Here is a 15,378-nt window from a genome sequence, read left to right on the forward strand (position 1 = left end):
TAATCGTTCATAATAACCGCAACTAAATTGAAAGTAAAATTATGTTCCAAAAATATACAGAAATAAATAACAAAAAAAGAAAAAAAATCTATTAAAAAAAATAAGTTAATAAAAACACTATTTGTTACCTACGAAAAAAGCAGATGATAATACTTTTTAGGGCTCGCTTTCCCCTCCCAATTTAGCTCCCATGAATTTCATTCGTCATGAGGGACAAAAATCGTTCGCAGATGATCCAGGAAAGCTTCTGAAAATATTTTTCCAATCAGTGACCATAGATGATGTCACTCTCTATCTACCTAGCGAATGAAAGAAGCGAAAGTCACCCGGTGTATAGTAAAAAACAATAAGCTACCTTGATAGCTGAAAAAAAAAAAACATTTTAAAGAAATTATCAAAAATGAAAACTTCTGTAAAGGAGCCTCCGTGGCTGAGCGTTTTTATCATTTGTTATGGAGGTGAGGATCCCAAGTGCCTCACAGATCCCAAGTCACGTGACTCAACAACGACGAATGGATGATACGTTTACGTGAAGCTAACGAAAGAAACCTGATTTCTTCCAATGCTTTGTTTTAAAATCAATCACGTGACTTGGGATCATTGCTCCATGAATGAAAGTCTTCACTCCCTCCGTTTTATCTCTTCTCAATTGCAGCAAAAGCTTCTGTATGAAACCTAAAATTTAAATATATTCGTAAAAGCTTCCAAAACCAAAATTTGCTTTCGAAAAAAATAAATAAATGAATAAATTAAAAAAAAAATGAATAAATTTTAAAAAGTTTAAAAAAATGAAATAAATAAAAATAAATAAATAATTTAAAAAAATCATTGGGTTCATATGATATTAAATCACAGTGACTATTATACAAAAAATACATCACCCTTCGAAACATTTTTTTTTCGATCCGTCGTAACAAAAGGTCAGTTTTGCAATGTTTGGATGCTGGGAGAATGCGCGCGCGTGCGTCTTTCGACCTGGTTTTCCATTTGAAAGAGAGATTAGCACGTGTTACTATCACTTTCGCTCTCGGTCGAGGTCTCCTCTGCACACTTGCTGGTACCGTGCCGACAGAGACTGAGGGATGGAGAATCTCTTTAGGACCATCGAACACAACCCCCAGCCACAGAAGGCACAAATTACAGGTTAGCTTCTTTTGAATTATCAGATCATATTGCTTTTTATTTTGTCTTGCGGCATAGTTTTAATTAAATTTAAATTTTTGAAAATAAGCCAGTAATATTTGAAGGACTCGGGGCAAGAATGTGATATGCCACATGATAGAAATTTTCAGTAAGCCCATTTCCAACTTATAAAAAGTATTTATAGAAAGTTTTCAAATGTATTATTCATTCTGTTCTGCAATACTAAAACCAGATATGTTTTCCCCTAAATGACATCATCCGTTGTCATGTTTATTTCGATTTCAGTTAAGAGAAACAAAAACTGTAATCGAAAAGTCACTCCATGTGGCTTGTCGCATTTCTGCTCCGAGCTTTCATTTATATTTAAAACAGATAGCAGTGCATATTATGTTAATGCGCAGGTTTTTTCTATAAGCAATATTTTACATATTAAATAGCGAGAAAATTCATCCTGAAAAATATATATTCTAAATGGAAAAACATATATGCATTTCTAAAAATTTAAGGTTCGCAAAAGATAAAATGGGTGATTCTCAAAAAAAAAAAAAAAAAAATGTCCCGTGCGTAACGCTAAGTTTTTAATTTTTTCCAGCTAACCAAGCCTTCAAAAAATAATGCTGTTGGGGAATAATACATGCTTTAATATACTATCAAAGCATTCCAGTTAAAACCATATTTTGTTAGTAGTTAATTGAATAAAATAAAAAAAAAAACTTAGCGGTACGCACGGGACATTTTTTTCGAGAACCGGCCTCAATAATATTTGAAGGGCTCGGGGCAAGAATGTGATGATAGAATTTTTCACTAAGCCCATTTCCAACTTATAAAAAACACTTGCAAAATTTTTCAAAGGTATTATTCATTCTATATTCTGCAATACTAAAACCAGATATATTTTCCCCCAAACGACATTCCATTGTCATGTTTATTTCAATTTCTGTTATGAGAAACAAAAACTTTGATCGAAAAGTCACTCCATGTGGCTGGTCACGTTTCTGCTTCGAGCCCTTCATTTATATTTTAATCAGATTGCAGTACATGCGTTAATGCGCAGGTTTTTCTACAAGCAATATTTTTGATAATATCAAACGGCGAGAAATTCAGCCTGAAAAAAATTATATTATAAATGAAAACATTTCGAAATAAAATGTGAGGTTCCCAGAAGATAAAATATGCATTAATTCGAAACCCGTTTCTGGCGAGATGATTTTTTTTTTTTTGTAATTAAAGTGATGAGATAAATTGAGGTTACATACAACCCATCTATTTCACAAAATTAAAACGGAAAAGTTTGCAATGGTTTTTGTATTTATATAAATGATTGAAACAACACCGTAAGTGACACTTACATGAAAAAGCCACTTGTCGTTGTCAATGGATTTGTTTTTATTTTGATAAATATGACTGAAACAGTACCAGAAGTGACATACATTTACATGCAAAAACACATGTCGTTGTCAATGATTTGATTTTATAAATATGACTGAAACAGTACCATAAAGGACATACATTTAGATAAAAAGCTGCATGCCGTTGTCAATGGTTTTTATTTTGATAAATATGGCTGAAACAACGACAAACCATAAGTGACATACATTTACATGCAAAGCCAAATGCTGTTGTTGGCAGTTTTTCTTTTCATAGCAGTTTTTATTTGAAAATTTCAGGCCCACAGCATTTTTTATTTTTTGCAACCACAGTTTACCGTATAATATAGTTACAAAGCAGTTTGCACGAAACTTTAGTTAATAAACTGTTCATAATAGTCCTAATGTCACAATCTCAAAAAAAAAAAAAAAAAAAACGCACAAAGGCGATATTGACTTGACGACGGCGATATGTAAGCAATCTAAAACGGTTGAATGCAAAAGTCCAGTTCTTACTAGATGCAAGATACATCATTTGTTCAATTACTATGTAAATACGCGAGGGCAAACAAATTATTTATCGCTCTCTTTTCTCTTTAAGTCGCGTTGGTAGCGGATAGCTGTACTTGCTAATGAATATGCTGGTATAAAAAGTTTTTCTGCTCTTTCTAATGCCAAAGGGAAAAAAACAGATTTGGACGCGAGCTCTGCATTTAGCGAATTTAAAAGTGTAGTCGTGAAATATTGAGCACGTGCACTAATGGCATAGGTGCTTTCAGTAGTATGTGGCATCTCTACATAGTATAAAATGAAGTCTCCAAAAAAACGTCTGTTTATATCTGTAAAACTAAACGACCCGGGCGATTTCGTTGAAACTTTCACATTATCTTTTAGCATCGGAAAAATTTGAAGCCCGGTTCGGAAAAAAAAAAAAAAAAAACGATGAGTCGTTCTTTTTTATTCCAATTTAGGCCCAATTTTCACTTAAATTCCAAAATGTGGGGGTGAAAAATTACTTGCACATAGTAATATTGCATATCTTTGAAAAAGGTAGAATTTACCGCGTTCTACGCAATTTGTTTCAATGCTCCAACTTAATTACGGCGGAAGTTATTTGCGTTTATAACTCGAATTTTTTAGACTTAGCTGAAATTTAGGTACTAATTTCTTCATTAAATCTATCAATGAAAAGTGAAGGAATTGTCCCACAGTTTTCTTTTTGACACCATTTAAAAAGATTTTTTTTTCCAGAGTAAGTAAAGTTCAAAAAAATCTCATTTCCATTCAAATTGTTAACCATTTTCTTTCGCACTTTAATTCCTTAAACTTATTTTATTTTGTGTTTCCTTGGTTACGCTTTTTAAATCTTTCTCTATTTAATTTCTTAAAAGCATTTTAATATCAGCCGTCATTGTTTGGAAGGGAAATTTTGTATTAGGTTTTTATTCATTTATTTAAGCCTGATTGAAGAAAATACGTCACTTGACACAATTTTTATTTTCAAGGTGAACCGGGCAAAGTCGGGCAACGCAGCTAGGTTTTCAAAATAATTAGAATCAAAATTTCAGTTTTAGTGTACAAATGTAGTAGATTTAGAGTACAATGTGTTATTGTACAGGAATGAACGTTGAATTGCTTTTCTCGTCCATAACAGCTACTTTGAATGATTAAGGTGAAAAAACAACGTAAATAAAGCCCAAATATTGGAGAAAAAATATTTTTCTCCAATATTTGCTTTATTTACGTTGTTTTTTCACCTTAATCATATTGTAGCACAAAGCTTATATGATAATTTTTCATTTAGCTACTTTGAATATTTAATTTCCTTTCGAGAAGAAGGCAGAATTTTTTAAAAATCTGGGCATGACATTTACTGTATCGGACCTAGTTTATGGTCCTCAAAGGCTCTATTGGTGGAGGGGGCGATCAACAGAGATGTGCCCTTAAAGGTAGGTTTGCCAGATTTCTAAAATGTTCAACCGGAACACCAGAATGCCCCCCCCCCCCATCCGCCCAACTTCACTGGTGTTCAAAATTTTACACCTGTGTTTGCAGTGTTTATAGGGCAGTTTATTTTTAATGCTTTGAATAAATGCTTTCTTATTCTGAACCTAAAACAGGTGTTGTCAAAAAAGACAAGCAGACGAAATTTGAATATTTCACTTTAAAAAAAAAAAAATTTGCAATTCATTTTAGTTAGAAAAAACACTTTGAATGAACAACAAGAAATGGAACAGTATTTAGATGTTCTTTTTATTTTATAGGACTTCTTTAAATAGTCTTTTTTTTTTTTTTTTAATATTGTAAGTTTTCACAAGCGAATCCGGTATTAATTTTACAGATCCAATGTTACAAAAAAGTAATTATCTTTAAAAGTGGAGTTGATTTTTAAGTGGTTTCGTTGTCACTTTTCTGGAGCCCCGTTCTTGCGGAGGTTGTGCTTCTTGGCTTTTGAGGGAATTACGCCATCGTCCTTGGGGGAATGAGCACCCCTGGGCGGCTGGGCTCATATGCATTTAAAACGTTATCTTGCAGCATTCAAATCTGCCTGTGTAAGAAATTCCTCAGATGCAGATCTAATTTCAAAAGAAGAAATAGCGGGAAGTATAACGGAAAGAGACCCTGGGCTGAGTTGACCTTCAGAAGGCTCTTTTTTGATCTGCTAGTTTTATCGTCTCGTACTTCCGTGCAGAGCAAGTTGTAAATCTACCCCAATTCTCGAAAGAAGAGTGTGTGTGGGGAGGGGGGGGGATGTGAAAGGTAGTTATTGACATCTGACATTAGTTTCAGAACATGTCTTCTCTGTCCCGCGAGAAGCGCTGCGTTAAAGCACTCCGACGCAAATGGACTCAAGCCTGAAATTTTCGGGCGTTTATAGCGTCCGTATAAAGGAAATTGCATAATGTTCTGCAAAAACTTCAAAAAATATAAAATATTTTACTTGCAATACACTAAACATAAATGTTTAGTAGATATATGGAGAGAAATTGAATATCACACCGAAATCCACCTTTTAATCTTGGGTTAAAAAAACCATCTTAAAGTGAAGCGCATTAAGAACAGTTTGAATGCATGTATTTTGTAAAAACAAACGCTTTAACGCCTGAACAGCAAACATTCAACTAGGTTCACAAAATTTAACTGCATAAATTGTTTTTTTTTTTTTTTTGTAAAATTTTGTGAATTCTGAAATAATTTATAGACGTATTTTAGAAAATAACGAATCCTTGCTTTGCTGAGCAGCAAAATACTTTAATCGTCACTTTAAAAATCACTGGATTATGAAAGCATCGGCATTTTAAAATCAAACTAGGACAGAATAATTACAACACTAAAATATGTTAAAAATATCCTTTAATAAAATCGGTATCACCGTGTCATAAAATTTTGCTTTTGAAAAGCATATATTAAGAGTTGAAAAAGACTGTTATAATGTATTAACGATTACAGCAAATTTGATAAGTCTGTTATGTCATACGAAAGAAGTAAGGGGCCATTCATTAATTACGTAAGGGTCCCGAAGGGGAGGGGGTTTGTAAAATATCTACATACCCTTACTGGGGGGGGGGATTTCAATTCCATTCTTCCGTAATATTTTCAAAGTCGACATTTTATATTAGAAATCGCGCGGTTAAGTGGTTTGGCAAGAGATCCTATTTCATTTGAATCAAAAAGGTAAAAAACGTGTCAGGACGAGCTGTTTTTTACTTGTTTTACAAAGAATGAATGCTGTAAAATATGATAAAAGAATCGCACTATGTATGTCATTTTGTATTTTAATTAGTATCGCATCATATACAAAAAATGTCGATAACATTCAATCTAGATTCCAACTTTTTAGTAAATATTTTACCCAAAAAGTTTTTTAAAAATTTAATATCCATTCCAGTGATGTAAGATTCGTTATTTTATTACTTTGAAAAACAAAGTGGAATCTTATGTAAGAATAGGGGGGGGGGGGTGAAAAATCTTACGTCCATTACATGGAGGTAGGGGCGGTCGAAAATTGCCAAATTCATCCTTTATGAAATTAATGAATGTCCCCTTAAAGGAATCTGTCTCGTAAGATCGCAGTGCCAAATTTGAAAAAAAAAAGCTTGATTTCATACGAAGGCATTAGAGCAAAGAGTGTTGAAAGTTACAAAATTGAAAATGTCAACTGTAATTGTAAACACTTAAACTTTTAATGTGGAATTAATTTCTTTGAACCACTTGAAATTCAAAACATTTTCCGTTAAAGTGTAGGTATACCGGTTAAAAAATCAGTCGCAATATAAAAAAAATCTTCTCAGATCGACTGTGGTCTTGATAAGCGGCGTGCACCGTACTTTATCCTAAAATCTGGTTTTCCTAAATGTAAACAGACAATGAAAATATTTTTCAAGCAGTGACGATGTCGATATCAATTTAAAAATCTAATTTTTAAATTGATATCGACGGTCGAACGGTTAAATTGATTCGTCGGTCGAACTTTGAATTATTTAAAATGGTTGACATTTATGATTTCTGTTAAAGACAAGCGTTATCTTGTCTTTGAATAAATTGTCGACAGTTCGTAATGTTTTGAAAATCCTTAGAGGTATCTTTAGGAAAGATAAATAAATATTAAATAAATATTAGAGATCAAGCTTGATTTTTGCAACTTTTTCGATTTTTTTAAAAAAAAATTTAGATAGTTGCAAAGTTTGCTTTGCAAAATTTTGTGAGTTTGGTGACCAAATTATTTTTTCCCCCGAGTGTGAGTCGGAAATTTTTCCAAAACTTTTCAGCTCATTTTCTTAAACTGTAAAAAATTTCTAATGGTAGCAGTTTGGCGTTAAAACAAAGGAAAAACATCCCAAACTTGCAAAAATAATTTAAATAGCACTGAAGTTTATAGAGTTTAAAAAAGTTTTTACTTTCTGGGGTTTCTCAAGATTTTATGACCATAAGGGGTTTTAAACATGGAAAAATCCAAGGAACCTAATAGTGTGGAGATGTTAATAAAAAAGAGGATTGTTTTCTAAATGTAATTAGTTTTACTGTGTGCATAACATAGATCATTGAAACTGAAGCGAGATTTGAAATTAATTAAAAAATGGGATTGTTCTATTAAATTTCTTTTGCATTGTTTCAAAAGTAAATTGCTTTTATTTTCGTCCAATGCGAATTGAGAACTTCCTGATTGCTAAGTTATATTACAAGAGTTTTCATCCGGAGTGCAGCGATTTCAAATGGAAATGAGAAATATTTCCTGGGCCGCTGCATCTGACTACTTTAGCATTATAATAGGTTGAAACTTGGGACTACTCACATTAAGTATACATTATAATGCATTGATTTTATAAACTAGTTTTAAATTTTGGAGAAATGTATTGTGTTTTGCGTTTATGGAAATGATTCATTTAAAGTAAACAAAAAAGTCGAAATAAGATAATGCGAAAATTAATGTAATAACGCGTGTAGACACGAATGAAAAATCTCATATTATTCGGTATTTGAATGAAAATATTTGTTAATGGATGGGCTAAAATATTCAACCACAGCTGTTTAAAAAAAATCAAATGTATGTAATTAGTCTTACGCAGAGAGGAAAACCTCACAAGAATGTTATTTTGCGAGAAATGTATTGAATAGGTTTGGGAATACAACGTGTTTCGAAAAGAATGACACGATTTCAAAAAATCATAACTATTCTGATTTTAATCAGTTTCATTAAACTATCGTTAGAATAAGGAAAATTTCGAGTTTCACGGAGTTGCAGACAGGTAGCGTTAATTCTTTCTCCGCCAGCCATTTCAGTGTTTGTGAAAATGGCGACTGCACGACAAAAATCGTATTTTGTTCTACGTTTCGTGAAGTCCAAATCCGTAACAAGTGTTCAGAGTGATTTTCGTCGAGAATACCCTGATGTTGGACCACCTGCCCCAAAGAGCATTAGAAGATGGTATAAACACTTGAAAGACACGGGTTGTTTGTGTAAGCAGTCGATGCCGACATGCTTGCAAAAGTTTGAGACGAATTTGACCACTGTGTAGATATATGCCGTGCACCCAAAGGTGGACACAAGGAGCACCTTTAATTTTGTATGTAAAAAAACTATATCATAAATGTGATATAAAATTAATCTGAAGTGTCTTTTTCCCATAGTTTTCATAATATACGCATTTCAAATCGGGTAATTCTTTTTGAAACACCCTGTATTTTAAGATCCGGAAAATTTCAATGTCAGAAATTGAATTGCGCATAGAAAACAAACTTAAATACCACTGTAGTTATTGATTAATCATTATTGTTTGACAAAAAAAAACTGAAGTTATCTGTAAAAATGTTTGTATTTCTCTTATGGTTAGACAAGCGATTTAACTTCGTTAGCTATCATCCGAAGTAGAAGTTATCAAGGCTAGATTACGAACACATGGGTTTCCTAATTACGTAAGACCGATTTCAAACTGATAAATGCGGTGTTCTAAAACTAATTTTCTAAAGAACGTATCTGTGATTTATATTAAGACAATGGATTATTTTTGATTCGTTATTTTAGTTTTCTAAAGCAGTATTACAGTAAAAGTTAAATACATTTTGGTTAGGGCCTGTCCATAGATATCACACTTTTTCTAACATATTTGGCTCCCCTTCCCTTTTGTTACAAAGTGTCACACCTCACCTCCTCTTCCTCTTGTCATGTCACGACTTCTTATATAAGAGATATGATGATATATTGTTATTGAAAAAATGTGCTTCGCATTTCTTGCAACTCTCTCCCTTCCTTCCCTTAAGTCGCAAACTATCTCAATTTTACGAACCTTCTTCCACCTTAAAAGAGTGACATTATTTGTAGACGACCCCTTGCTGCAAAATTTGATTCTGCTTCAAAAATATTCCTATAATTTACTCATGATTATTTTATTTTTGAGTACTTCCGAATAAAGACTGCTCGAAAATATGCATTTTTATTCACGTCAGGTACGATGTTTCAAAATATGCTGAAATTTACTTTCAACCTACAAAATGGATATACAAAATTATTTAAACTAATTTGCTAACTAAAACACAATTTTTAGAGAAATAAATATGTGGAAGAAATTATTTTACACTTGCAATATATCCATCTAAAATAGTTATGAAATAGAATACGAATTTGGAAAAATATAGATTTTTTTCTTCAATTAAATATTTTCAATTTTAGCCGTAGATCAAATGAAGAGTTTTTGTTAAAAATCAGGCAAACTTTTAAATGGGCGAGACATTTTTTACTGCTGATATAGGGTGAATAATTAGGTCTTTTAAAATTTGGATTGTTGAACTATGATGCTGCAGTTCTAGGTTCATGGAAAAAACTAATTTTCAGGGTGTTGGAGCAAAGATATTGCACATTTATAGACATGAAAGTTTAATTTTCAACTATGCTTTGTATTTTTTGAAATAAACTGGAATACATTGATTTTACCGCACGCTTAGTTCTAGACATACTAAAAACTAGTAATGCTCATGCTAGCAAAATTTAATTGTTTTCAAGAAATACACACACACACGCACAAACAAAGCATTCAATTATATTAAATACTTATTTTTCTTAAAATACAATCAAACTTCAACTAATAGATTCGAACAACATAAAAAAAATAGATACCTGACAAACCGCTTTTGAAAGGTTCGTCTGAACAGTAACAAAAGCAAAATAGAAATATTCTATTGCTGTATTTTTTACATGTAGTTTGCCAAATTTAGCTTATAGTTTATAAATTTTAAATAATTTTCAGTAAGAATGGTCAAAATATTAATCATGGTCATGCCTGCTCACAACTAAATTGCTTTCTTTTACTTAACTTACGGGCCTATTAGCTTGAAAGGTTTTTAAGTATCGTAATAAATGGCAAAAATATAATGATACAAAAAAAAAGCTAAGGAAGGAGTACATACCAATATGATTGCGGTTTGATAAAAAAAAAACAACAATTTGATGGGGTCCTGAAGAAGAGAGTTAAACTAAAGGTAAACTTATGTTTGGATAACATTTAATGGGATTATTCTAAAGAGATGCAATTTTCAGAAACCCCTGATGGTGTTTCTAGAATATCAGTTACAAACTTGATATTGACAATACAAGACAAACCTGCCCATTTCTAGTTGGGTGCCTATAACTAGTCGTTTGCCAAAATGGAAAGAAAGATTTTAACTTCTAAACATGCGACAAAATCCTTTTTATGGTGTCTTGAGAGTCATAGGTTTTTGAACTTTTTGTGCATATATTTTACGCAAATTAAATGTTTATTTTACATGAATTCAAGAAAATATTGAATGCTTTTGCATCCAACTTTTTTGGAATTGAGAAAAGGGTTCCTCGTTAGTGCAATATAGTCCATAAAGTAAAGTTCGGGTTTTTTCTGACATTGTTAATATTTTAAATTATACGTGTCTCCAGGAATTCATTTAAATTAATATCACTATACATTCAAATGCATAAAAAAATTATAACATTGTTTTACATTACACCGAATAAAAAAGCACAAGAAAAATTGCCTTGTTGATCTTGAAGAATACTCGAGATCAAGCAATAGACATAAATGTGCATTTTGTGCAAAAAAAAAAAAAAAAGAAAATTCATAATGTATTAACAAATATTAAAAGATTCACAAGGAGACACGTGTACATAAAAGATTAATTTTTACACCCGAAGTGGTAAAAAAGGAAAAACATTTCACACAATCTTACATACACAGCTTAGCTGCAATGTCAGTTCATTAATGCATGATAGATTAAATATTCTGACAAACATGTCTTTCTGGCAGAATAAGAAGACGCTTGAACTGACAGTGTTTTCTATAAATACAAAAACTTCATTGTTCTCATTTCCTTGCTAAATTGTAGAAGCAAATATAACCTGGGATTTTCCTTTTCAAATTTATGTAACAATAAAGTTACTGACAAGTTAAGTAGAAATTGAAGGTCATTGTTTAAACTATTTGAATAGGAGATATTTAGCAGCATTTTTATTACGTGCTATCGTTTAATGGGATAAGAACACGCGTTTTGGAAGCTACTTTTGAGTTTGTAACTGAAATAAAAGTTTGAAAAACAAAATAATCGCTCTTGTTGACAGCAGAAGAATAGTGTATCAGGATTTCAGTGTCTTTCGAAATACGATTAACAATTATTCACCGTTATTTTTACACATTTTACATCAGTCTTGTTTTTTCTCTTTTTAAATTCAGACATAACTTTCCTTTCGAACTTCGTATGAGGTAGCAATTTTGTTTTGAGGCTGCTAGTGTCTAATCATGTAATTTTGATATTCAAAAAGGTTTTACTAGAATCATCCAAAATCTCGTTTGCTGCTGCCATTAAGAAACTTTTTGTCTTATCTTTCTTAAAACTGTTTCGATTTTACGAAGTTATTTCTCAGTTTAAGACAATGCCATAGTTTTGTCAATAATTAATCCAACTTGAAAGGTGAGGCACCACTTGTAAGATTCTTTTTTTACCGCTTAAGAAGGACAAAACACAAATATATCTTCACAAATACAATTTCGTAAACGAGATCCATATTCACTATGCAGTTGAAAGCAATTTTCATGCTAAAAATTTTTACAGTCTTAAAATGTTTTCAAATTTGCGTTTTTATATTTGCATATATATATTGCGGTAGTGACTTGCTGTGTCACCTGGCTTTGCACGGTTTACCTCGAAACTAAGTTATGTCAAGTAACGTGTGTTTAACAATGGGGCTTGAACAAACAAAAAAAAATATTTCCCCGACAGATTGCGGAAAAATAACTAAAAAGGAAAAAATTTCTTTTCCCCGATTACAGGAAAATCCTCAAAACAAAAGCCAGAATTCTCTTTGTTCATATTCGGAAAAAAAATGGCAGCAGATCTTGATTATTTTCTTCACGCTATCCTTATATTGCTCATTTTGAACAACAGTGCCACAATACGAAGAAATAAAATTTTACAGGGGAAGCGTTTGAAGTTGCTCTTTAGGAAATTTACATTAAGAAAAGTACGTTTGCTGTGCTTTCCTGTGGTTATTACTCGAACAAAAAAATCTTTTCTTGCCAAAATAAAGCATTTTTCCGCACGTCAAGTCTGAACTAGATCCGGTAACTTAACTGTTTAACTGATAACACTGTTATTTTAGAAGGAAAAGAAAAAGTGGTCAGCTATTAACGCTATCTACTGGAGTTTGGGTTAAAATGTCAACTAACAATATATCACTAAACAGGCAATTACTTCGTTCAAATGTAGAAGCAATTTTCACCCGTCATACCTTGAGGGGCGATTTTCTAGTAAATTTAAAGCATTTTTCAACAATGATTGTGATCAACAGTGAATATCTAAGGATTACTTACATTTTAGCATGCAATTAGTTGAAAACAGTTATAATTCACATTTTAATTACATTGGAACGAATTTTATCTGATACAGAAAAACCAAGGATTTCTATAAACATTTTCTTCTAATTATTGCGATCATTTTTTTTTTGCCCTCATATTAGAAAAATGCCATTTATTGGTACTAAAATAAAAATTCGAACGGTTTAGTACATTTTTGGCGTTTGAAAACTCCCCTACGTTCCTTCTCGTGCGCTGTATACAAATTCAAACACTTGCTTTGTGATTTTTATTTCTGTACATTATCAAAGAGGTTAGTTAATATGCTTTGAATTGTCTTATTGTCTCTTTCTAGCTTTACTGTTTTTCGAGAACTGCTCATGGCTCTAAAAACAGTCATTTGAGCCCCTGACTTCCAAAATAGTTTGAGGCTTTACTGCGTGTCAAAAGCCATCGACTATGTTGAGCGTGGTTCATCTTGAAATTCCTCACATTTGCTGATATCGTTTTCATATTTTTTTTTCTTCTGCTTTAGTTTGAATTTCAGCTACAAAAAAAATCTGAAGTGAATATAACATTAAGGTCAGCAAATATTTCTCAAACGCTCCTCTACTGCACAAATTTAAGTGCAAAACCACCTGTTCTCAGGATTTCTGGCTCATCACTAACTTTCGGTTCACTTCGGAAAATTAAAGGAATTTTTCCAAGAAAAGATAAAGTAAGCTGAAAGTCAATAGAAATTTTATAAATAAAAAATTACTGCTCACAGTAAGCGGGGTCAGGGGTGTTCACAGGGGGGGGGGGAAGGTACTTTAAATTTATTTAAATTTATTTTTAAATTCATTTTATTTTACTGTTTTTTAGCCTGTTCTACTTTATTTAGTTTGTGTCATTGGCGTAGCACAACTTTTCTAAAAAAATAATGATTATTAAAAATATATAAATTTTTTTAAAAAAATAAAAATATTAAAAAATGAAATAAAAGAGCTAAAAATAAAATTTGAACTTGGAGTGGGGGGGGAGCACCCCAGAGCGGGGTTTATTCGTTAGAAGCGAGTTATTCTCCCATTGACTTAACATTGTACCAACCAATTCTGATTTCTTCATTAAATCCGGGTTCGGGGGGGGGGGGGACGTTTAATCAATGCTTGTTTTACGAGTTTGACTGTATTATCACAAAAGAGAAATTGATCCAAAATATAACTCCGTGTTTCGCTATAATCTCTGCTAGTCATAGGAAAAGAATGAAGGACACAATGCACGTAACCATCCTTGTTCTTGATATTTTCTTGAATTAGAAAATGAAGGCTGATCTTTTTATTCTTTTAAGTGCAGAAAGTTTTAATGCAACTGAAACATTCCCGATTTTATTCTTAGTAGGTGCTTGTTCTATAAGCAGTTCCAACCTTGGAAATCTTAGGCAAATACTTTTATCGTCAATTAGTATCCGAGGATTTAGCATAATAGAGTTGCTGAAGTTCAAGACTACATTTTTTCCTCATAAAAGAAACTTCACAAGCGCTGAAGGAGAAAAGTAAATGTGGACTAATTAACGTATAAAAGCAAGTGAAGTGACCTCTTTCTCAAAAGATAATGAGGAATAAAACAATGAGCTAAAACTTCTCACTTAGACAATATATAGGCTCTTTTATTTTGCTTGTCCAGAAAGACTTTCGATATATCGCCAAGTGTCCGCCAAATTATAACACCACTTGCGTATGCATCGAAATTAATAACGATTTCCCCCCAAAAAGGGGCAAAAGACCCTTTTAGAAACACCCGAATGCAACCAAAAGAGGAGGGGCACAACTAGACCCCACTAGGAGTCTATGTACCAAATTTCAACTTTCTAGGACATACCGTCCTTGAGTTATGCGACGTACATACAGACGTCACGAGAAAAGTCGTTGTAATTAACTCGGGGAATGTCAAAATGGATATTTTGGGTGTTTATACGTTCTTTGGCACTTATCCGTGTGTAGTTGGATTGAAAAAAAAACTAAACATTAATTCGGGGGTGAGTAAAATGGAAATTAAGGCCGAATTTCGAGTAAATTTTTTTTGCGAACATAATACTTTTTTTTGTAAAAAGAAGTAAAAAATTAAATGAAAGTCTATCTATGATATCTTTAAACGCGTTTTTTACTCAAAACTTGAAAATGTCCCCTTACATCCCTTAGCTTCTCGCTGCCTCATTTGGCTCACTCTTTTCAACAACGTCATACTTCAAAATCGTGATTTTCAGGAGAGCGATTTTAAAAATTAAAAGCAAGATCATATAGTAAAACTATTTCAAGCCACTGATTGAACTTTTTCTTACTCATAAGGTCTTTTTTTGAAAAAAAATCTGGTGTTTCTTCTGCTGCAAGAAGAAATGTAAAAAGTGCAAGTTTAAAAAAAATGCATTTTGTTTATGACGTTTTGGCACTAAATTTCAAAGATACTATTTGGAATGTCTCAAAATGTCATTACTGTTACTAAATGTTCTCTTTACAATACCGATGCAAATAGTGCGTTTTTGATTAAACAATGAATGTTTTTTTGCTATGTGCAAT

General features: G+C 32.2%; 1 protein-coding gene across 1 annotated transcript in view; it reads left to right on the forward strand.

The window, feature by feature from the left end:
• Positions 1-1,017: 1,017 nt before the first annotated feature.
• The window catches only part of LOC129225892 (beta,beta-carotene 15,15'-dioxygenase-like), a 52,628-nt gene continuing 38,267 nt past the window's right edge, over positions 1,018-15,378 (forward strand). Inside the window, exon 1 of the mRNA XM_054860422.1 lies at positions 1,018-1,143. Coding sequence (XP_054716397.1) covers positions 1,083-1,143 — 61 coding nt within the window. The 5' untranslated portion in view covers positions 1,018-1,082. The remainder of the gene's footprint in view (positions 1,144-15,378) is intronic.

The sequence above is a fragment of the Uloborus diversus genome, chromosome 7 (genome assembly GCF_026930045.1).
Source record: "Uloborus diversus isolate 005 chromosome 7, Udiv.v.3.1, whole genome shotgun sequence".
Taxonomy (NCBI): domain Eukaryota; kingdom Metazoa; phylum Arthropoda; class Arachnida; order Araneae; family Uloboridae; genus Uloborus; species Uloborus diversus.